Genomic DNA, 24,808 nt, shown 5'->3' with positions numbered 1-24,808 from the left:
AATAACGCGAATTGACTGTCGACCGCGTTCGGAGCTTTCGAGGAGGGCCCTCACAAATCTTCCTGACTACGATCCCGGCCGGCCACGCACCCGCGATCTCAACGGCACACCACGACAAGCGAACCGGCATCCACGGCAACGGGAGCCGGCAACCACGTGCAGAGGTTAACCCGGTCGATCTGCACGGTAATCTAATCGGTATTCACGCTCACCCGTACGGGGCCGTGGCCGAGATCGAGTCCTTAATATCGCGGCAGTACCGGAGTGGAGATCTTACAAGAAAGCTGCTCGCTGCTGCTCGGCGGCGTCGGGGCGCTCGTCCAGAGATGGCTTCTCGGCTGCGGCTCGTTCGACAGTGTCGAGAGGTCGGCTCGGCGGGACTACCTTGGGCCCCCGCGCGCCCTCACGCTCACGGTCCTTCCGCCCCGCCGATTGGTTGCGTGTGTGTCGCCCTGCTCGCGACGCTACCGACGACTTCCGCTACTTTCCGCGGGCCGTTCGAGCAAGCTGCGGCGTGCGTGCGTGGGCCCCTCGCGGTTTCCCGCCCGGCTGGCCAGGCCGTGGCGGCGCCGCTCGGCCCTCTCGTCGCCGTCGGGGCGAGCCTGGGTCGTCCTGCTGCGGCGGGGCCGTATCGTGCTGTGCGAGGCGTTTTCGGCGCTTCCTTCGCGGCAGGTCCCGGTAGCCCGCCCGTCGGCCGACCACTCCGCCGTGCGTCCTCCCTGCGCCCGTCCTTCCCTCGTCGCGACTTTCGTCGTTACATAATTTCGTTGATCTCGTTCTCCGGCACCACCGGTTTTTCCTACGGAACTTAACTAAAAGATTAGTAATCGCAGATTGCCCTCCCTCGACTCGGGCCGAGGCGCCATCCCCGACCTTCCCCTCGGCCGAGCTACCGTCTGGGTGGAGGACGCGACAAATGTCACGTCACAAATTTTATAATATGGTAATAAAAATAATAACAGTAAACAGAGCACGGGAACACGCATCGAAGCGTTTACAGCTAATTTACAGCCACACGATTTACAGCTAATATCGTCCCTGAACTCAAGCGTCTGAAGTTTCCGCGAGTTGTCAAGATTTTACGAAACAAAAGAAGTGAAGATGGCAATAGATAAAATCGGCCGAAAAATGCAAACCGGCCGCAGGCCTGTCTTAAAAGCTCAGGATACTGTCATTGTCAGTCTGTCAATAGCGGTTCGTCTGATTTTTAATTCCTCATTTCACCAATCACCAGTTTTTCACTTTCATAGTCAATCTTAGTCCATTTCACTTTTAGTTTCTCATCAATCATCTCATTGTTTTAAGATACTGGCCAGTTTTCGGACAACCCGCATTCACGTCAAAGCAGCCAGTACGGTTTAGGGTTAGTCGGTTAAGGTTATGTTAGGTTAGGGCTCGCATTCGCCGCATCATCCCGCATACCCGCATTATTCTAAATACACACACTGCCCGTATAATTACTAATTTCTTAGTTCTTACCTCCAGATGCTTCTTTAAATTTGACGTACTCTTCACCGAAGTTCTGTAGGTCTTCTTTGTCGGCGGACATAGCTTACATTTCACATCGATGTTTTTCCCATCTTTCGTAATCGTTCGGAGTTCAAAGAATTCCGTGTACACGGATCGTTCAAATGAACTTCGACCTTCCATTGGGAATTAAATACTATTTAGCGTGAATGAAAGCGGAAAATAAACGCACATCACGTGTGACGTCACCATAGAGTAGACATAGACAGTGATGCCAGGTTTCGAGACGCGCAACACGCCAAATTGTAATAGAGGGGAATCCTCCCTGATTCAGGGGATACATACACAAGGGACAAGGGTGACCGTGTACACTACCCGACAATGGCCGCGTTCAGCAGACTCAACAGTTGAGCAACGTTACTAAATTTATCTATATTGGCTGCATTCCGATATTCACTGTCAGTAACTTTCAGTACTGAAAAACTATAGTATACGTGACGTAAAATATAGATTTGCAGTACTGACAGTGAATATAGGAATGCAGCCATTATATCTTCATATATTATAGAAAAATCTAGTAAAGTTGCTCAACTGTTGAATCTGCTGAACGCGGCCAATAATTCGTTCCTTGGCCCCTCCACGGGGCAAGGGGAACGTACAAGTAAATCCATGGCGCCATCGGCCGATGACCAATCAGCGCCAGTCGTAAAAGTAACGCAAAAGTAATGCACATTTGCGTTACTAGTAACTGTAAAAAGTAATATATTACTATTACTAAATTACTATATTGAAAAGTAGCGCGTTATATTACTAGTTACTAGCAAAAGTAATATATTACAGTAACGCGTTACTTTTGTAACGCGTTACTCCCATCACTGACTGTCTGACATATGCGCTTTTCAATTTCGCACTCGCTATTTCAATACTGAATTCTACTCCGTTTTCTCGACGGCAATAAATACAAGTATCGCGTACGATTTGTGATGGCTCACTGCCGTCCCGGCCGGAGCAGGCAAGGGATCGCGGCCGGAGCTTCGCGTTAGGCCGCGAGGATTTCGGTGACGTGAGAAACGCTGATTGGTCGCGGTGCTTGCGATCACGCGAGAAACACCTGTGAGCCGTTTGCTCGAAAACACACAAAAAAAGGGGGGAAGTAAACCGTCGCGGTTTGGAGTCATTCGAGCGATCTCGAAGAATGTTCGCTTTCACGAAGAATATTCACTTCGCGAATATTCATTTATTTGATTCGCAACATGCCGCCCACCTCGTATTCGACGGAATGCGAAACAAACGGGGATTGACAAGGTCGCATAGAGGAGCGTGTGGACGTCTTATTATACAACTTTATATACATTATATACACTTGTTAGAGTTAACACAATGTCCTTAAATCTAATGAGAGAAGAAAAACGCTGGCTTAAATTTAACGAGATTCTACGGGTCCCGGTGGACGGATAGATGCAGGCAACCGACAGATCTGCGTTATTGGTCGTTTAAGCTCGGAATTGGCGGTGCGCAATGTGACGACGCGAACGCGACCGTCAAGTCCGGGATGGACTTGCTGAATCCTTGCGAGTTCCCACTTTGAAGGAGGGAGTAGGTTATTCTTAAGTAAAACTAACTCATCAACCTTCGGATTATCGTGAGATTCGGTCCATTTAACGCGCTGTTGCAATGAATGTAAATAGTCCGACGACCAAGAACGCCAGATTTGTTCGAGCATTAATTGTACGTGTTGCCATCGCGACAAACGATTCGCATTGATTTCGAGTACGGATTCCTCCGGTACGCTCGTGAGCGGTCGGCCGATAAGGAAATGACCAGGCGTCAAAGCGGTATAATCGGACGGATCGTCGCTAAGTGGAGAGATCGGTCGCGAGTTCAAGCAAGCCTCTATCTTACATAAAAGCGTAACGAATTCAGAGCGAGACAGAGTGCGAGCACCAGTCATTCGCTTGAGATGGTGCTTAAAGCTCTTCACTCCAGCCTCCCAAAGCCCGCCGAAGTGTGGTGCCGCAGGGGGCACGAAATGCCACCGTACACCGTCGTTAGCGAGAATTTCCTTAAGGGAGGGGTTGTTCACAAGCGCGCGGAAGCTGCGTTGGAGTGGCGAGACAAACGAATACCGCGACGTAGTGTTTGCTCCCCTTTTGACCGCGACCGACAACGGGGGTAATGTTCATAGGTCCGGCGTAATCTATGCCCGTGTGAGAGAACGGAGGAGCAGGATTTACTCGGGGACTCGGGAGATCACCCATTAGTTGCGTCGGAGTTTTCGCGGAATATCGAACGCATGTAACACATTTATGAATGTGAGATTTGATCATGCTTCGCGCTGAAATTAACCAATAATTTTGACGGAGACATCTAAGCGTGAGTTGAGTCCCTCCATGGAGGGAGCGTCGGTGTGCTTGATCGATCAAAAGTTCGGCAATATGATGTCTGGGGAGTATGACGGGGTGTCGCTCATTGTAACTCAGCGCGGAGTTCTCGAGCCGCCCGCCAAGCCGGATTAATTGATCTTTCCCGATAAAGGGGTGGAGAGAGCGTAAGGAACTTGATCGCGATACAGCGACATGAGCGTTTAAAGCTTTCAAGTCATCCGAAAAACAAGTCGCTTGTGCCGATCGAAGCCAAAAGACGGAAGCTTCGTGGATCTCCTCTGCGGTCAAGGGAGACTTGACGATTACCGAAGAGGCGACTTTATTTTTTAAGTTTTGAACAAAACGTCGAATGTACGCGGTAATACGAAGAAGTCGGATCCAGCTCGAGCAGGAGGTGGGCAGATCCCACTCAGGAGTTGAATCGACGAGATGAACGGTAGCTTTACGCGCTTCGGAAGATACCGTTTGTAAAATGTCCTTTTCGATAGGAGTCGGGGGGATCGGCCACGAGGCCGGGGATGTGCTAAGCCACCGGGGCCCAGACCACCATAATTCATGATTGACGAGATCGGCGGCAGTAAAACCGCGCGAAGCGCAGTCGGCAGGATTTTCCTGGGAGCGAACGTGTTGCCAACGTACGGTCGGAAGGCGCGTCTGCACCTCGGAGACGCGGTTCGCGACATAGGAATTCCATCGGGATGGATGTTGTTGAAGCCAAGCTAATACGATTTGGGAATCAGTCCATCCAAATAAAAGAGCTCGCATCAAGCGCGTGGTGTTTCTTACCCATTCTATCAATCGAATTAATAGAACGACGGCGTTAAGTTCCAATCGTGGAACGCTAACGGTTTTCAATGGCGCGACTTTTGTTTTGGCCGCGAGGAGGATGACTTGAATGTTAGAGGGAGAATGCACAATTCGGAGGAAAACTACCGCGGCGTAAGCGCGAGTGGAGGCGTCCGCGAAGCCGTGCAATTCAACATCGAGTTTATCTTGACGCATCCCTGTCCATCGAGGAATGCGTATTTTGCTAATATTAGGCAAGTCTGAAACGTAATTGATCCAATGATGCAGAAGATCATCGGGGATGGGAGCATCCCAATCAATTTTACGGAGCCAGAGCTCTTGCATCAACATCTTGACCGCGATGACTATCGGTGACGCCCAGCCGAGGGGGCAAATACAGCTTTGCAATAAATGATAAAACGGAGCGCTTAGTATGAACTGTCACGGCGTATGGCGAAATTACGAAACGAAACGAGTCATCGCGCGGAGACCAAGACAGGCCGAGGACCTTGAGCGTGTCATCGCGATTGATCGGATAGTCCGAGGATTCCCGTTGGTCCTCTGGAATATCCGTCAAAAGTTCGGCTGAATTCGCGGCCCATTTTCGAAGGGGAAAACATCCGCGATTCATTATGCCCACGAGTTGCTTGCGCTTTTCGAGCACAGACAGAAGGTCGTCTGCTCCGAAAAGAACATCATCGACGTAGGTCGACTCTTCGATTATAGTGACCGCGTCGGGGAAGTCTTTACCTTCATCGCGAGCTAATTGGAGAAGGGAGCGCTGTGCGAGAAAAGGCGAAGGTTTTTGCCCGTAGGTCACGGTGAGTAAGCGGTAAAGCCGAATCAACAGACTGTCGGGAGGACGCCAAAGAATTCGTTGATAGTCCGCGTCATCCCGATGCACGAGTATTTGTCGGAACATTTTAGCAATGTCAGCCATGTACACGTACCGAAGGAGTCGCCAGCGCAGGATTATCGCGGCGATGTCTTGTTGAAGTTTAGGTCCCGCCATTAGGAAATCATTGAGCGAGGTTTTGTCGGCCGATGCGCTTGAGGCGTTAAACACAACGCGTAACTTGGTCGTTGTACTCGATTCGCGTAAAACAAAATGATGCGGGATGTATATCGGGGGATAAGGGGGGCGCTCGTCCGCCCGCACCGCCTCCATGTGCCCCATCGATTTGTATTCCCTTAGAAAATCGTGATACTGCGCGGCGATTTCTGGTTTCCGCGAGAGTCGGCGTTCCATATTGGAGTACAGAAAGGAAGCCTTTCGAAATGTGTCGCCGATGCGAGGGGGGCCGTTTTTGAACGGCAAACGCACAATGTAGCGTCCTTGTGAATCGCGAGAATGAGTCGTCGCAAAATGCCTCTCGCAACGATCGTCCTCTTCGGTGAGAGGAGTTCGAGAGGGGATACTTTCGTCCTCCCAAAAACTTTGAATTAAGGAATTCGTATCCTCGCAGGATACGCAATTCAGGACAGAAGCGGACTCTCCGGCCGGGCGCGCAGGGCCGACGGGACCGGAGAGGATCCATCCGAAAATCGTAAGCTGGCCCGTCGGTGTGCCGACCGGGCCTTGACGTAGGCCGTCGAGTAGCAGGGACCCGTATAAATCCGCTCCAATGAGGACATGAATCGGGTGATTACAGGAGGGATCAGGATCTGCTAAGTGTAAATCGCGTAGATGCGGCCACATTGCGGCAGGCTTCGTTTGAGAGGCTGTATATGAAGTGATTCTTTGATATACGTAGCCCGAGAAGGGGAATATCGGTCCCTGTTTGTCGCAGGGCGCGAGAGTAAGATTAACTTGTGACCGCGCGACTCCATTAAATTTTTCGCCAAAACAATGTATTTTCAACGCGGCACGATGACGCCTGGTTCGCATTGTCTGACAAAGAGATTCTGATATGAAACTGTATGTCGAGCCCTGATCTAGCAGTGCACGCACCTTAAACGTACGGCCCTCGATTGTACTTAGACTAACATAAGCGGGGGCGAGAAGTACATGAGGCGGCTGCTTTACCTCTCGAGAAGCATGCACGGTTTGAACGGACGCTGAGGGCGCGGCCGGTGACTCGGAGGCAGCGGCGACTGACACAGCTGACGGAGCTGAGGACAGCGAATTAATCGCGGAAAGCGTACATGGGTTACTATGTTCTGCACCCTCGCTGTGAAGCAGTGAATGGTGTGCTTGACGGCATCGATTGCAACGTCCTTTACTCGGACAATTCTTTAAATAATGCTCGGTCCTCAAACAATTAAAGCAACATTTATGCTGTCGCGCGACGAGTCGACGCTGCTCAACCGGCAGACTTAAAAATTTATCACACTTTGTCAGACCATGGTTTCCGGAACAACGGACGCATTTGACGGGCGACACATTATTCACCGAAGTACGTGCTTTACCGCGTGAATTATTCGGCGCAGAGTCGGATTGCGAAGGGTAATCCGTGAGACCGCGAATGCGGAGATTCATGATTTTATGATTTCATGACTCTCTTATACGTTGGGTAGGCATCCGTGTCGCCTCGTTTAAGATGCCATTCATTTCGCGTTCGCGGACTGAACTTTTGCGAGATAATATAAACTAGGAGGTCGTCCCACGCATCGACGGGACGTTCGAGAGTCGTTAACGCGGCGAGAGATGCGGACACACTATCGCGAAGTTTTTTCAACTCGGTCACGTTCTCGTTTTTCATTTTCGGTAAGTCGGCGAACGAATGGATATGCGCGTGAATAATCGCGTTGCGGTTGTCGTATTCGTTGGTAAAAAGTTGCCAAGCTGCCTCGTAGTTCGCGTCAGAAATTTGAATGTTATTAATCAACGACGCGGCCTCGCCGGAGAGGCTCGCTTTCAGATAATGTAATTTTTGCGTTCTTGTCAACGATTCACTGTTTGCTACGAGAGACTCGAAGATTCCGCGAAAATTTTCCCATTCAGCGAAAGCACCAGAAAAGTTCGGAAGCGAGATACGAGGCAGATGCAATGACACTCCGGAGTGCGCGTCGCGATAAGAAGACTCGTTACCTCGATACGGCGCGCTCGGGGCGTCGTTACTTAATCTACCGATGACGTCTTGTAGGTGGTCCACTGCGTCGAAGTAGGCTTCCTCGGCGGCGAGAATTTCCTCTTGTTGAAAGTAGGGGGTTGACTTCTTCTCCTCCGCCGTAGCCGTCTGCAGAATCTGGATATGAAGGGCTCGAGTTTGCGCCCAGAGCGCTTCCAAGTTCGTCAGTCTCCCTTTCGTCTTGGGGAGGGTGACCTGAGCCTTGGCAAGCTTCTTAAAGTTCGTCAGCGATCGCGTGAGCGTAGCAATCGTATCGCCTTGGGCGATGAGGAGGTTCTTGAGATCCAGAGACATGTTGGCGAGATGTCTGGATCTTATCGACAACGATCTGACACCGGGGTGTCAATCTGATAGAAGAGCGAAGACGCTCTTGCACGACTCCGCGGCGAGAAGCGGGGCGATACTCGCGGGAGTCAGGGACGTATGGAACGTCTCAGCGCAGGGCGCCCGTCGGGTGGCGGTGAGCGTATCTCAACGCGGTTGCTGGAAATCACGCAGAAGCCGCAGGAGCAGAGCAAAACCGGGAGCACCGGGTTTTGTATGCACAGGGGGCACCGATCTTTAGCGAGCGGGTGCAGAACGCTCGTGGTCGAACAGGAGGTGTGCTCCTGTGCGATTCAGTGGCGAGCAACAAGGCGATACTCGCGGGCGCCAGGGCCGTATGAAACGTCGCAGCAGAGCGCTCGTCGGGCGGCGGATGCGTAGCGTAATGGCACGATCCTGTTGCTGGAGGTCACGCAGGAGCCTCCGGAGCACTTCACAAAAACACAAGGCACCAATCTTTAGGAGAGCGGGTGCAGAGCGCTCAATGTTCGGAGTGAGCCACGGAGTCGAGGGCACGTATCGCGAAGTACCCGATAAACCGGTAATGACTGTCCGATCACACCGTGATGGGCGACGGTTCGAACGGCGAACTCCTTTTTCTCGCGAGTCTAGTGAGCGCGACGGTCCGTCTGTCTCGGAGCAGCACAACGCGATCACTATTGAGGCGGTCGAACTGTCTATGCCGGTCTTTTAATCACTAATCCGGCTCGAAGGACCATTAAATGTTAGTGGACCGCTCGAAGTTTTCGTGTAGCGCGCCGAGGAAAGCACAAGAAAATAAGAGTCAGGTTTCTCGTGTAAAACGAGACAAGAGTCACTTTATTTAAAGCGAGTTACACTGTCTGACATATGCGCGTTTCAATTTCGCACTCGCTATTTCAATACTGAATTCTACTCCATTTTCTCGACGGCAATAAATACACGTATCGCGTACGATTTGTGATGGCTCACTGCCGTCCCGGCCGGAGCAGGTAAGGGATCGCGGCCGGAGCTTCGCGTTAGGCCGCGAGGAATTAGGTGACGTGAGAAACGCTGATTGGTCGCGGTGCTTGCGATCACGCGAGAAACACCTGTGAGCCGTTTGCTCGAAAACACCAAAAAAAAAGGGGGGAAGTAAACCGTCGCGGTTTGGAGTCATTCGAGCGATCTCGAAGAATGTTCGCTTTCACGAAGAATATTCACTTCGCGAATAAGTAGGAGTACTATGTGCCTACGGCCCCGGGAGCTCCGAGGGGGGAGCGGGGCGGGGGAGGGACACTCGAGGGCGGCGAGCGCGTCGGGACATGTTGTTTATCAAATATTGATAAACATATCGTTGACAAGGGGTACCGCCAAGGGGGGGGGGTGTTAGGTGTCCACGTTCTTGGCCGAGGGGTTCCGCGGGGGGGGGGGGTAGGTGTCAGCGTTCTAGGGCGATATCGTTGACAAGGGGTACCGCCAGGGGGGGGGGTAGGTGTCCACGTTCTTGACCGAGGGGGTCAGCGGGGGGGGGGTAGGTGTCCGCGTTCTATGGCGAGAGGGTCCGCGGGGGAGGGGATTCGCGTTTTCGGCGCGGGGTATTACTAACGGGCGCCGTTCGGCTGCTGGAATTTTATCGGCGAATATAAACAAAACAGCGAGTTAGACACTTGTCTCTGCAATGATCTCACCCTTCTAGAACATGCGAGCCGCCATTCGGTTACGGCGTCTCACACTACAAAAGCGAGCACCGATGGTCCGACGACGGTTTAAAGATAAAATAGTCGAGGTAAACAATTGATAAAATTTGCCACCGGCGACGATTTAACCGTTGCGGAGTCCTCTTCATGTTTTTTCTAGGAAGAGCCGCTGCCGATTACGATTTAACCGTCGCGGGCGGTATTCGGTTATGGCGCGGCATATTACAAAAAGCGAGCGCCGATGTCCGGCTGCTGGAATGTATAAACAAAATATGTCTAACGACAATTATACAAACGCATAGCATCCATTGTCGTCAGGATGATTATGGATCCACATCTTGCGGATCAGTCTTCGGCTAGCTTTCGCAACGCGAACGTTCATGTTCGAGGGTGAAGGTTTTTTTGTGTCAAGTGGGCGGTATAAAGAAAACATTTTTTTGTAACAATGAACAAAAAAATGTAGATGGACAATAATTTCGATATGAATGCAGACGAGGATCGCGCGGACGACAGTGATTATTTCAGTGATGAAGACAACGATCATAATGAAGTCATCGATAGAATAGTGCTGCATTGGGAAATCGCTGCGTTAAATTTACGTACAAGACATTGTGTAATATATTTTTATTTTTCAACGGGTGGTGCACTTGCACTATGTTTTTCGTGCATGATTGCTCTATGGGACCTTAGGGAGGGTATGTACGCTCGCCTAAGACACTTCGTTGCGTTACGCGGAACGATGCATGGCCGGTATTGTTCAAGATGTCGTGCAGCATTGTATATATTATTCCCATGTAATATGTGCCCGATTTGCACACGATAAGAAAAGAAAACATTATCGCGGCTCTTAAAAGTTCATACTCGGGGGCTGAAGTTTTTTTGTGTCAAGTGGGTGTTATAAAAAAAAAAAACATTTTTTCAAAAACTGTAAACAAAAATAGAGATGGACAATAATTTCGAGGCAATAATGGATGCGGATTCATCCGAAGAGGATCGTCCATTGTCACTGGACAGCACTTACAACAGCGATGAAGACTATAACCGGAGAGAAGTTGTGAAAAAAATAGTGTCGCGTCCCGAATTTCTAGCGTTAGATGGACGTACGAAGTGTTGCGCAATTTATTTTTATTATATATACGGTTCGGATAAACTGTGTTATACGTGTATGCTTGCTTCACCAGACACAGGTGAGCACATAAGTAAACGTCGAGAGCATGTAACCGAACCGTACGAGATAATGAACGTTCAATTATGCACAAATTGTCGTAATACTCTATTGTTCCAAATATATCCATGCGACATGTGCCCAACTTGCACGAAGTGATAAAAAAAAAACATTATCGCGTGTGAAACATTATATATATAACGTGCGCAACATGGAATGGTCAAGTGAAGAAGAGAATTCTGACGATGATTTAATAAACGATGTCGCCAATGTTCTGCGTGAAGAAGATCGAGGAGTGAAATTGACGGATGTGACATCACCGGTGCAGTTTCTTCGCGATCGCGAACTAGGTATACGCGGAACTGATCGACGCAGCGTTAAACAAAGAGTCGCTATCGACTATATTAATTATCCTTATGAATGGGATTCGGATAACGTGAGACGGAAATTGTATCGGCGGCTGCGGGACGAGGCAAAAGAACGTGAAGCTCGTGAAGCTCGTGATAATTCTTATTTTTATGATTTTTACTCTAAACCTGACTTTGATTCGGAGTATCAGGAGTATCGCTATTGGGCGAATAAAATTATTACTGATATGCTCATGCTCACTGATACTATGCTCATTCAAATTCGCACAGACATTGGGAAGTGCGTCGAATTGGCTGTGATGAAAAACATGAACAGACAGAGATCAATTTTACATATCTTTAATAAGATAATAGGTCCTAATCATACATCGATTCAAAGAGCTCTTGACCGTGAACTTAATGATTTTAATGATTGGCACTTTGATGTCCCCTTCTTCAGTCTTTATAATCTTATGCTTAAACATTATTCCATTCTATATTTCTGTCGACGTTGTCCAGTGTGTGATCGAGTCACGTGCAAGTGCTCCATCGAAGAATGTGACGTAATCTAAAAAAAACATGGAACATCCCGATGAAACGGAACGCGACCTGTTGGAACGATCCGACCAAATCGCTACCTTGGGCGAATATTTTGCATGGGCACAGCGATGCGAGGAGTTTATCGAGCAGCTCGAAGAAGACTGTCGTTCCAAACGTCCGCGGCTCTCAATCCGCGAAACAAACAATCCGGGACACAGACAATCTTTAGTGGCAAGAATCGCGCGACTCGAAGGTGCGAAGACTCTATTACAGAGACGGTTCGTACATATCGGTGGTGAGTACGCGGCGGGCAGTAGTAGCGGTAACGAAAACGTGGAAAGACTCGTCTGGCGAGAGATCGATGCCGCGTTCGAAAGCCGTGTATTGACCGGTGCAGTGATAAATACAAATTACATCGAACCGCAAAAATTTCTCGAAGATGCTGAAGTCATCGTGCTCGATCATGTGCGGAACGTCATGCAAAGACACGCAAGTGTAAAGATAAACACTGTGTTCAACGGTGAGTTTGTGACGGGTGACAAACGTGCGAACAAAAGTATCAGCACGAGAAACTGCGAACTCTTTCGTTCGTCCGATCGGTCCGATCTGCGCGAGTGGTACAAGCTACACGTTATCGAGCCTACATTAGCGAAACTCGAAGAGTTTCAGGAACGCGACAGCGGGTGGGCGTTATCGCGTATACTCAATTTGACAGTGAACGTGAACAAGTACAATCCTTTGCGCGCGGGATGTTACATCAAATTACCGCAACAAATTAAATTGAAGGGAGCGGTGATCAACGTGCAATCTATGGACAATGCATGCTTCGCGTGGTCGGTGGTGGCTGCTCTACATCCAGCCGAAAGACATTCGGAACGGGAATCTTCGTATCCTCATTATACAACAGTGCTGAATTTACGAGACATTGAGTTTCCAGTGACGTTGAGTCAAATTAAAAACTTCGAACGATTCAACGACGTGTCGATCAACGTATATACTGTCGAGGGGGAGAAGACGCCGAACGTTCTCCCGATACGACTCACCGACCTGAAGAGAGAAAAACACGTAAATCTACTGTACGTGCAGGACCCGCGAGACGACAACGTTGGACATTTCGCGTGGATCAAGAATCTATCCCGCCTCGTGAGCTCGCAATTGAGCACGCACCGTGGTCGGAAATACTTTTGCGATCGGTGAGTACTTATACTCCTTTTTAATAAAATTATACAATATTTTATTTAATAATTTACAATATTTGTTTTTTTTGCAGATGTTTGCACTATTTCTACACGAGCGAGAAATTGGAAGCGCACACCGTCGACTGTCAGAAGATAAACAACTGCGCAATCCGACTACCGAGCGAGGACGACAAGTGGCTGAGTTTCAAGAATCACAGCAGGAAAGAGCGGCTTCAATATGTCGTGTACGCCGACCTGGAATGTACCCTTGAGAAGACGGAAGCGGATCCGACAACGCCCACGTTCAGGTTTCAACATCATCGGGTATGTAGTATAGGATACTACGTGCGGTGCTCGTACGACGACTCGTTATCTGCGTATCGATTTCGCCGCGATAAGGATTGCGTCGCGTGGTTCGCCGAGGAACTGAAAGGATTGGCGCATCGCGTAAAGGCTATCTTGTCCGAGAATGTTCGCATGGTAGATCTAACGCGAGACGAGTGGGAGATATTTCGCAGCGCGGCGCAATGTCACATTTGCGAAAAACCGTTCGCGCCAGACGACGTGCGAGTACGCGATCATTGCCACTTGACCGGTCGATATAGAGGTCCCGCACATTCGAACTGCAATCTGAATTATAAAGATTCGCATTACATCCCCGTAATTTTCCACAATTTATCGGGCTACGACGCGCATTTCATTATCACGGAGATAGCTGCCGCGTTCGAAGGCTCGGTCGATGTACTACCGATAACAAAAGAAAAGTACATCTCATTCACGAAGCACGTGAAAGATACAGCCGACGGATCAGATTCGCGAAGCGACATAAAATTAAGATTCATCGATTCGTATAAATTTTTGAGTAGCAGCCTCGATAAATTAGCATCTTTTCTATGCAAAGATCAGTTAAAAACTGTACGTTCTCAATTTTCACAATTATCGACCGAGGACTTTGATCTTTTGACGCGAAAAGGTGTCTTTCCATACGAATACGTGGACAGCATCGAAAAGTTGGAGGACACGTGTTTACCGCCGCGCGATTCATTTTACAGTTTCTTGACCGGTGACACCGTATCCGAGAGCGATTACGCGCACGCCGCGAACGTATGGCAGCGATTCTCCGTTCGAACTCTGGGCGAATACAGCGATCTATACCTCAAAACCGATGTCTTGCTGTTGGCCGACGTGTTTGAAAATTTCCGCGACAGCTGTATCGCGAGTTATGGACTCGATCCAGCGTACTACTACACTTTGCCAGGTTTCACGTGGGACGCCATGTTGAAACATACGTGTATCAATTTCGAACTGCTCACCGACATTGACATGGTCTTGTTCATCGAACGCGGTATACGCGGTGGTCTGAGTCAATGTTCAAACAGATACGCGCAAGCCAACAACAAGTACATGCAATATTACGATTCATCGAAACCGTCTTCGTACTTGATGTACTTCGATGTAAACAACTTGTACGGTTGGGCGATGTGTCAGCCACTGCCCTACGCAGATTTTCAATGGGTCGAAGACGTTTCGAATTTCGACTTTAGCGCGATCGCTTTGGATTCGCCCACGGGTTATATTCTCGAAGTCGATCTCGAGTATCCGGAGAATAAACACGACGCGCACGCCGACCTACCGTTCTGTCCGACGCGCGATAAACCGCCCGGCAAACAGCAGGAAAAACTTCTCGCCACGCTGTACGATAAGAAGCGTTACGTCATACACTACCGCAACCTACAGCAGTGCACGCACCATGGCCTTCGCGTCACAAAAATACATCGCGTATTGCAATTCGCTCAATCTGCGTGGCTCCGCACTTACATCGAACTCAATACAAAATTTAGAACACTGGCCAAAAATGAGTTCGAGAAAAATTTATATAAATTGATGAATAACGCGGTTTTCGGGAAAACGATGGAGAACGTTCGCAATCACGTCGATGTAAAATTATTAACAAAGTGGGAGGGTAGATACGGCGCGGAGGCAATGATCGCGCGACCAAATTTTCATAGTCGAAGCATCTTTTCGGAAAATCTGATAGCCGTTGAACTGCGAAAACTTGAAGTTAAATTCGATAAACCTATTTACGTCGGCATGTGCATTCTCGACGTATCGAAAATCTGCTTGTACAAATTTCATCACGAGTACATGTCTCCCCTGTATGGCGACAAGTGTAAAGTCACGTACACCGATACTGACAGTCTGATTTATCACATCGAATGCGACGATGTGTATGAGAACATGAAAGATGATATAGTCAGGTTCGACACTAGCGATTACGCGGTAGATAACGCGTACGGTATCCCACTCGCCAATAAAAAAGTTCCGGGCTTGATGAAGGATGAGAATAACGGCGCGATCATGACCGAATTCGTCGGACTCAGGGCGAAGATGTACGCGTTGAGGGTGGATGGTAAAAAAGATTGTAAAAAAGCGAAAGGTGTCAAGAACAACGTCGTAGCGCGTACTATAACGTTCGACGATTACACGAGGTGTCTGCGAGACGAAATTGAAATGACCCGATCGCAGTCCTGTATACGATCGAAAAAGCACGAAGTGTATACCGTGTCCGAAACAAAAATCGCTCTGAGTCCATACGACGATAAGCGATACATTATACCCGATTCGACCGATACGTTACCGTGGGGACATTATAAAATACCTTTGTAACGTATGTATACATGTATGTAATAGTATAACGTATGTAATAGTATAACGTATGCAGTAGTATATGTATGTAATAGTATAACGTATGCAGTAGTACATGTATGTAACGTAATATATATAACGTATGTATGTCGTATAACGTATGCAGTAGTATATGTATGTAACGTAATATATAATGTAGTAGTAGTATGTCATATAACGTATGAATGTATGAATGTAGTATAACGTATTGTGAGTATTATATTACAGTATTGGAAAGAATATTAATAAAGATATTGCACATGTGTATATTTCATATTTTTACGTATTTTATATTTCATATTTCAAACACTTTACATGTATTACATATTACATATTTTTTATGTTAAGAATAAAATACAGTTTGCACGAATTAAATAACATTGTCCTTGTGTATCCATGAATTGTGAGATCCATCGAATCCCAGCCATTTAACGTAAACCTCGTCGCCCCTCTTGCGCAGTACTTTCTCCACGAGATACACGTCCGGATAAGTCGCGCGATGCAACTCGTGCTCGTAGAACGCTCCAGCGACGGATTTTCCACGATAGTCCTCGAGTAGATAGGTTACGGGATTGGTACGCTGCACTTTAACGATCTTAAACACCTCGGTGGTCCAATTCGGCGTGTAACCCTTTTCGAAAATTGTTTTGTATTTGCTAACGCGCACCGAGTCACCCGCTTTGAATTTTGCCGGACCCGCGATCTTTATCGCGCTGTATACGGTAGCCAAGAGTCTTTTGGCGATCGCGGGGGTAACGTCGACGGGCCGCATGCCGATGGTTCGATGCTTGCGCGCGTTGTAATCCGACACGAGTCGCGGCAAGGCGTCGACCCACTTGTAATTTCCGTTGAGCGTAAACATCTTCCACATGTCGTTCTTTAACGTACGATTGAATCGCTCGACGACCGACGCCTTCAACACCGAATACGTGGAATAATGATTGATGTCGTGTTTTCTCACGAGACGTTGCACGTCGGTGTTGTAAAATTCCTTCCCCATATCGGTTTGTAGGTTACTGGGGCACCTCCCGCTGTGTCGAATTATCTCGGCGATAGCGTCGGCTGTTTCGCTGCCGCCTTTACCCTTGAGTGGCACGGCCCACGCGTACTTGCTCAACACATCGATGACGGTGAGTATGTAGTGGTAGCCTCCGTTGAAACGTGAGTACGGACGCATCTCAACGATGTCAGCCTGCCACAGGTCATCGTATCCTCGCACTATGACGCGTCTGCGGGGAAAATTTCTTCTCGCCGGAGCGTGCAGTTCTTCGACGAGTCGTTGCTTCTCGATACTTTTACGCACATCGATCGATTTTAACTGTCTCATGTTTCGTTGTCGCCGTTTCTGCTACTAGTGCATCGTTCGTAGCAGTTTCTGAACAGTTCGTAACCGCTTCTCAACAGTTCGTAACCGCTTCTGAGCCATTCGTGAATCGTTCGTTGTTGTTCGTCGTCGTCGTCAGTTAACCGTTGTTTGTCACTCATCGTCGTCGTCGTCGTCGTCGACGTTCTTTAGCCGTTTGTAGCCTTTCCTGTCACCGCGTAGTTCGCAGCTGTTTCTGAATCGCTCGTAATCGTTTTTGAGTTGTTTTTTAATCGTTCCATAACCGTCCGACAACCGTTCTTGAACCGTTAGACAGCCGTCCGACAACCGTTCTCGAATCGTTCGTTGCTGTTCGTCGCCGTCGTCAATTAACCGTTGCTTCTCTTCACTCGTCGCCTTTCGATAGTCGTTTCTGCTGAACCGTTTCTTCATCGTTCATTAGCCGTTTCCAATCTAACGATGTTCGTACGCCGAAGCGCGTTTACCGCAGTCTGTAACGCTCGCACGTCCTTCTCGAACGAGGTAAGCTTCTCGTCTGACTCTTTTCGTTGATCTGTCAAACTTTTAACGCACCGATCCACGTATAGTTTGTTAACCGCGTCACCGTCAGTCTCAGGTTGCGCTACGCGACGAATCTTGCGCGACCTTGCGTCAAAGTCCGTGGCACTGCGACACAGAGCGTTATTGCGCACGAAATTTCTCATTAATCCGCTCCACCGATGGTACGAAATGGAGTTTGTCGCGTCTCCGCTGTGCTCGAACAATCCAAATTTGTTGATCGGCATTTCGACGCTGATTGAACGGATCGCTGTCGCGCCGTTTAATTTATAATAAGCCCGGCTTCGCGAAGTTCCTCGATGATCGACATGATCTCGTTGTCGTGGGCATTGTTGCCAGCTTGACGCGAAGCGTCGAGCAATCGCAGACGATCCACCAGCTCGTTGGGATCGTCCCAGTGCACGTAGTCGATCTTATTGTCGGTTAGCGTCATCGCGCGAGGCATGGATAATCCCTTTCCGGATTTTTTCTTCTTGGATTCGATCGATATCAACGGTGAGATTACCCATAGATACTTGTATCCCTTGTTACCCTTTACTCGCTCTCGAGGATCGTGCTTGTATTTATGAGCACTCGTCGCCAACAGTATGTTTCTGTACTTTTGCATATCGTCCTCCGTGTAGAGCTTATCATCGGGTGTTTTTTTGAAGATTAACTCGTAAATACCGGGTGTACCGGCGTATCGTACGTCGCCAATATGAATGTTATCCGCTTTGTCCACGTAAAAACGTTTATTACCGAGCATCATTTCATTCTTGTCGAGATAAACGCCGTACACGTCGTCTATCGTTGGATCGGCGCCCAAAACAGACGAGATATACACTCGGCTCAGTGGACCGAAATTATCTTCCAACGTTTCTATAAACAATTCTCGCCCCTCCGATGTTTGCAACTGCTTTTGAACGGTCGTCCCGATCGAGTCGTCCGTGGTTTCGAAAACATTCTCGTTTTCGAGAAATTCGGGAAAATCCACGTTTGCTGCTAATTCGGGACTTGTATGTTGCACGGTTCGCGTCGGTGTAGAGGTTATCGGTGTAGAAGTTACCGGTAGTACTTTCGATCGTTTCGATTGATTAGATTTACGCGGTGTCGATGACAGATCCAACCAGGAGTATAATCGTTCCCTCTTTTCTCTCTTCGGTGTAGCATTCTCCTCCTCCTCCTCCCCGCCAGCGACGCTTTCCGGCTCCTCCTTCTTCACCGCGGTCAAGCTCGAGTTGTCGACGATCTTTTTCAGCGGCCCGATGAGAGGTTTAAAGTGCGTATCCATCTCAATGCCCTTCTCGATCTTACCGGTCTTCAAAGCGCGAAGTTTCTTGCGAATCGAATCACTCGTTTTCGCAATATCTTTCACGATCTTCTCGCGTTCGCGAATATTCTCGCTCCCTTTGATCGCAGCCAACGCGGGAAAACAAAGCAGAGTATCGATCTCTCTCTCTCTGTAACGCTAACGTTTCGCCTCCGACGAGGTATCGGCAACGACTGATCGCTTTTACGGTATCGCGAACACGTTAAATCCTTTTCTGTATCGGCCGTTCGAAAGCGCGCTGTCCTTGTCTATCACCGCGAATCCGTACTTTTGTTGCCAACACTCGTGACACAACGAGCAAAATTCATCGTACGGCATGTCGGTATTCACGTGATCGTTGTACACGTGTTTCAAATTGGTACCGTCCTGCTTGAACAGGATCAGCAGATTCGCGTTGTCGCGTATCAGATGTTTAGGTATTCTCGCGTACGTCTGACAGAGATAGAAGGAGTCGACGCTCGAGTGCCTGCCCATTGAGAAATACTCTCTCACAGCGTCTTGCTTATCGCATGCCACGTCATCGAAGACGAAGATCGAGTTTGGACGCGCGTCGCTCGGTGGAATGACGTCACTGTTATTGGAGAACGTAAAGTAGCCGATTTCGTCGATCGATGTCAATAAATTCTCCAGATATCGATATTTCGGCTGTTGCAGCGATTTCGAGTACACGTACACGTTTTCGAAACGTACACCGTGCGGACTTTCCAGCAAGCTAATCAGAACGTTGGTTTTACCGCAACTCGAGGGGCCGCAAATGATCGCGCGTATAGTAGCCGGCAGCAGCGTACCGTGCCTACGCTTCTCCGCGTTGCCTCCCATCGGCCGTGATCTGTCGTCGCAATTCGTCACGCGAATCGCCAACGGTTGTCGCACGAATCTCATTTTTTCCACACTGTCGACTTTCTGGCTGACTCGAACGCCTATTTATAGGCGAGCGGAACCGCGAATGGCTCAGTAGCAAAAATGTTCGTCCTACTGTCGAGACCTTCCGATATTCGCGACTTGAGCGCCGAACAGCTGCAATTTGTGCCGAAAGCCGTTCTGCTGCAAACGTGCGGCGATCACGTTCACTACGTGTGGGACAAGCTTCCGGAACATATAAAGGCGGATTTGGAGGTTCAGACATATCGTCGCTGTTACGAACATTACAATCAACCGTGGCAGCGAACGCACGTCGACGGTCCCGCGCCATTGATAAAGGATTGCGGCGAATGTCGACGAAAAAAATTGGTGGAGGCCTATTAATCGCGCGATAAACGCACTTCCGTTCGAATTACACATTCCCGGCTATCAATTTTGCGGCCCGGGAACTCGTTTACAAGAACGATTGGTGAGAGGCGATCAAGGTATTAATCCATTGGACGCGGCGTGTCGCGAGCACGACATAGCCTATTCGCGTAACCGCGATCTCACCGAGAGACACGCGGCGGACGAGATACTCGCTGCGGAAGCGCGAAAACGCATTACCGCGAGAGATTCGACTCTCGGAGAGAGAGCTGCCGCTACAGCCGTCTGGGCGACCATGAAGGCTAAGACGAAGCTCGGAATGGGCTTGAAAACGAAAAAAACGAAAACGAGGAAAAGGCTGACGAAAAAACGGATACTTCCTGCAGTAAAACGAGGCGGCGTATTGCCGATTCTACCGTTGTTGGGAGTTCTCGGTTCTCTGGCCGGCGGAGCGGCGGGAGTCGTAAAGGCCGTGAACGATAACAAAGCCGCGCGGCGTCAGCTGGAAGAGATGCAACGTCACAATCGCGCCGTGGAAGGTCGCGGACTTTATCTCGCTCCGTACAAATATGGACGAGGGCTGTATCTCGGCCCGCACAAACGCGGGCGAGGAGTAGCGTCGAAAATAAAAAAAAAACGTCAAAAAGACGTTAAATATGCCCGCGGGTATTACGACTAACGTACAATTGAATCGACTGGCAAGGCGTATGCGCGTACCGTTCTTCAGAGGTGTCTTCATGCGTGATTCGTTACCGATCGGCGGTGTACGTCGAAACGAGAGCGGTATCGTGAATTTGGACGATGCAGCGGGTCCCGGTACTCATTGGGTAGCGTACGCGAAGAGGGAAGATCGAGTCATGTATTTCGACAGTTTCGGTAATCTTCGACCGCCGAAAAAATTGGTGCGATATTTCGGGCCGAGCGTGACGAAGATTGAGTACAATTGCACGTCTTATCAGCGATACGATCAGAGCATCTGTGGACAATTATGCTTGCAATTTCTCCGGACGATCGACGCTAATTTAAAGCCTGACGGTGCGCCGTGGTGACTCAGTATTCGTTAACGGTTTCCGCCGACATGTCTATAACGTTCACGTTGACCGGGAAGAGCAGCATCCTCGCTGAGCACTATTTTCCCGCCGTGGATCTGAGCGACGGTGACTACGAGCTCGGTCTAACGTGTTTCGAGACTTATCACACGATTCCGAACGTGAATTCTTCGAACAATAAATTTTATTTCGACGAGGATGACACGGAAATTACGATTCCCGAGGGATCGTACGAGATACGAGCCATACATGAGTTTTTGAAACGCGAAATTTCACGGAAACGCCCGCGACGCGTAATTCGTTCCAACGATGATCGTACGTCGGTCGCGAATATCGCTCGAGAGGCGACCGGTCGCGCGAACGGCTACGAAGACGAGGTCGCGGAATACCCGATAGTGCTCCGCGCAAATTACAATACGATGAAGAGCGAGATCAAGTGCGCTTTAGAGTGAACTTTAACAAACCGAACAACGTTGGATCGCTGCTGGGATTCTCGTCGAAGCGTATATTGCAGCCGGGACAGTGGTACGAATCGGACGCGTCGATTAATATTATCAACGTAAACATTATCCGCGTGGAGTGTAACGTGACCGCGGGTGCGTACAGCAACGGCAAACGTGTTCACACGATACACGAATTTTCACCGAGCGTACCACCGGGATATAAGATATCGGAAACGCCGGCGCAGATCATTTACCTGCCGATCATCGCGCGAAAGCGTTTCGGATCTAACGATACGCGTCACGGATCAAGACGGACGATTGCTCGATTTTCGAGGAGAAGAGATCACCGTCAGATTACACGTACGACGGCGACAGCGATAACGCGCGACGTGTGAGATGCTCGTGTTGAACGACTCGGAGCACGCGACAGATAAGAATATCTTTACGACTGCGACGATCGACGATATCGTCAAATCGACATTCGGTGGCGTTAAAAAAAGAGAACGAGAAAGAAGCTCAACGCATCGAACGTTAAATTTTTACAATCTCTGGGATTCGCGGTACGAAACATCTGAAAGCTGACTGTGAACGATGACTGAAATTCTTAACATCGGAGGCGAGCCGGTCTTTGACGATCGCATCGTCAAGATCGAGACTCACACGTACAACCGTACGCCAACACAACGTTCGAGTATAGCGACGAGATACAATACCCATACAACAGCAGGATCTGTATACGTTGCCGTGCGAAAGTTTTCTCTACGTCGGAAGGAACATTGACGGTGACCAGAGCAGCCGGCCAAGCCGATAACGTGGTATTGGGGGAATAATTGCGTCGCGGTTCATGTTCGATGAAATTCGATACGAGCTCGACGGCGTGGAGATTGATCACTGCAGAAACGTAGGAATAACCAGCACGCTCAAGAACTACGTAACGGTATCGTCCGACAGAAGCGTGATCCTGAGAAACGCCGGCTGGGAGCCGCAGAATAACGCGAATGGATACTTCAATTTCTGCGTACCGCTCAACCTGTTACTAGGATTTTGCGAGGATTACAAACGCGTGGTGATCAACGCTCGTCACGAATTGGTCATAATACGATCGCGCAACGACTAACAATTGTCTGGTGGGAAATCTCGCGTTGGAGCCTACTATCAAAATACTCAAGGATACAGTGGCGAATGCCTCACGTGGTATTGAGCGAGATCAACAAGCTGTCGATGCTGCGCGCCTTGGAAAACGGACGATATCTAAGTATGGGTTTCCGTTCGTGGGATCTGTACGAGTATCCCCTGTTGCAGAACACGACCAAGCACTCGTGGGCCATTAAGACCGCGACTCAGCTTGAGAAACCGCGATACGTCGTCTTCGCTCTGCAGACGGGTCGGAAGAACGTCATATCCGCGGACACGAGCCGATTCGACGACTGCAAAATTGACCAACGTGAAACTCTACCTAAACTCGGAGTCTATCCGTATGACGATTTGAATTTGGACTTTGGTAAACACAGATGGGCGATTCTGTACGATATGTACGCGCGTTTCTGCAAGGGCTATTACGGATACGAATATCTCGAGCCGAGTCTCACCGTTTCGACTTTTCTACGCAACGGCCCGTTCGTGATCATCGGATTGCTCTCGACAAAACGAATCCGTCAAAAACGCCACCGTGGATGTCAGAATAGAATTCGATTGCATGGAGAACGTACCGCCGAATACCTCCGCGTACTGTCTCATCATACACGATCGCGTGATCGAGTACAATCCGTTGACCAACGTAGTGCGCAAAATAGTCTGAGTGTTCGCGGCAACGTCGACGAAAATTTTCTCTCTCTTTCACTCTCCGATACAAATTTATGAGAGGGAAAAAAGGAGAGCAGGATATATAAATCAGAGTGTCGCGAAACGCGCGTCAGTCCTCTCGATTCACGCATCGAAGAGAGAAGAGAGATATCTCTTCATGTCCGCACCAACGTTCGTGGACCTGCAAGGTTTCGTCGTCGGGATGAAATTTGTCGTGAAGGAGGCGGCGGTGCTGAGAAACGAACCGTTCTGGCGCATTACATCTTTACATGCCCCATGCCGTGGAATCTCCTCACAAAATCCGACAAATCGTGCGCTTCCTGGTGATTCGCAATCACCATGGATTACGATGGGAAGACGGAAACGTGTCAGTACAGCAAGGTGAAGCGTTTAATTACATCGGCAGTGCTCGGTGAGGAAGAGGACAACGACGACGACGACACCACGACGACTAAATGCCTACTCTCGTGTACGTCAAGGGATGCCAGAAACGAGAATGGCTGGTAGATCTGCTTGAGAATAAAGCGAGAAAAAACCTAAACATCGAGACTCTGGATGCGGATTACGAAGATATCGAATCTTTAAATATTCTAGATGCTACCAATACTATGCGATGTGGAAAACACGTTAAGAATTGCGCATTGCAAAATGTATTAAAATATTTAACTGGTGGTCGAAACGTCAGGGAGAATTGTCATCTTTTAAAAAATAAATTTTATATGTATGTGTAAATTTTACAACGTTTAATTTCCCTTCCCCATTAGTCGATAGTGTACAAAATTAAAGAATAAGTAGGTATACGTGACGAATTCTAACTCGAGAGCTTCGAGGGGGGGGGGTATCAGGTTTGACGAACATGTCTGAACATGTTTCGCGGTTGATGTCATGCGGGAGAGGGTGTATACGTCTTAAATAAAAAAAAAACATCCTACCTTAGTCCCCTCTCCTAAATTTCAGAGCGCTGATTGCGCGTTCCAGAAACATTAATTTCCCCCTCCTTCATCATAGTTTTGAAAGTTGCCGCGTATATTCGATTAATTTTACAACGACGATCAGTCTTGCATCGACCGCTTGTATCAACGGTCCGCGTCTCCATAACCGAGAGAAAAAATGTTCAGCTCCGCTGAAGGAAGCAGCAGCAGCAGCGGTGGCAGACGCATGAATTATTACGTACCGATTCACGATGGTGATGATGATGATAAAACTCCATCGTACGAGAACAAGTGTAACAAGTAAGTTTTCGTTTTTTTTTCTTAAATTATAAAGCTTTATATTTTTTAAAATTGCAAATTATAAATTGTATTATTATTTTGAAAGTAATCTCATTATTTTTTCTACAGCATTTCGTTGGAGCGTCGCGCGGTTCATATACTCAGCAGACAATACGCGTTGACGGCTACGGGATACAAATTCCTTGAAGTTGGCGTTAACGTGGGTCCACCGAGTTACGTGGAGATCGCCGTAGGAGATATCGAGGAACGGAATTGATA

The 24,808-nt window shown here is 48.7% G+C and overlaps 3 protein-coding genes across 3 annotated transcripts; 1 reads left to right on the top strand and 2 right to left on the bottom strand.

Moving 5' to 3' along the window:
* Positions 1–4,959: 4,959 nt before the first annotated feature.
* LOC139786837 (uncharacterized) lies at positions 4,960–6,336 on the bottom strand. Its single transcript, XM_071725939.1, has one exon. It carries the CDS (start codon positions 6,334–6,336, stop codon positions 4,960–4,962), a length of 1,377 nt encoding a protein of 458 aa, XP_071582040.1.
* A 784-nt stretch (positions 6,337–7,120) lies between these two features.
* Positions 7,121–8,002, bottom strand: LOC139786836 (uncharacterized). The gene has a single exon (XM_071725938.1). The coding sequence runs from the start codon at positions 8,000–8,002 to the stop codon at positions 7,121–7,123; it is 882 nt and encodes a 293-aa protein (XP_071582039.1).
* A 3,540-nt stretch (positions 8,003–11,542) lies between these two features.
* LOC139786835 (uncharacterized) lies at positions 11,543–12,889 on the top strand. Its single transcript, XM_071725937.1, has 2 exons — positions 11,543–12,818; positions 12,871–12,889. The coding sequence occupies exons 1-2, from the start codon at positions 11,782–11,784 to the stop codon at positions 12,887–12,889; spliced, it is 1,056 nt and encodes a 351-aa protein (XP_071582038.1). The 5' UTR covers positions 11,543–11,781.
* The last annotated feature ends 11,919 nt before the right edge of the window (positions 12,890–24,808 follow it).

Source organism: Temnothorax nylanderi, unplaced genomic scaffold (assembly GCF_030848795.1).
Source record: "Temnothorax nylanderi isolate EJ_2023f unplaced genomic scaffold, tnyl_v1.0 TNYL_tig1163_pilon, whole genome shotgun sequence".
NCBI lineage: Eukaryota > Metazoa > Arthropoda > Insecta > Hymenoptera > Formicidae > Temnothorax > Temnothorax nylanderi.
The sequence above is the reverse complement of the archived record's forward strand: the minus strand, read 5'-3'. Positions and strand labels throughout refer to the sequence as shown.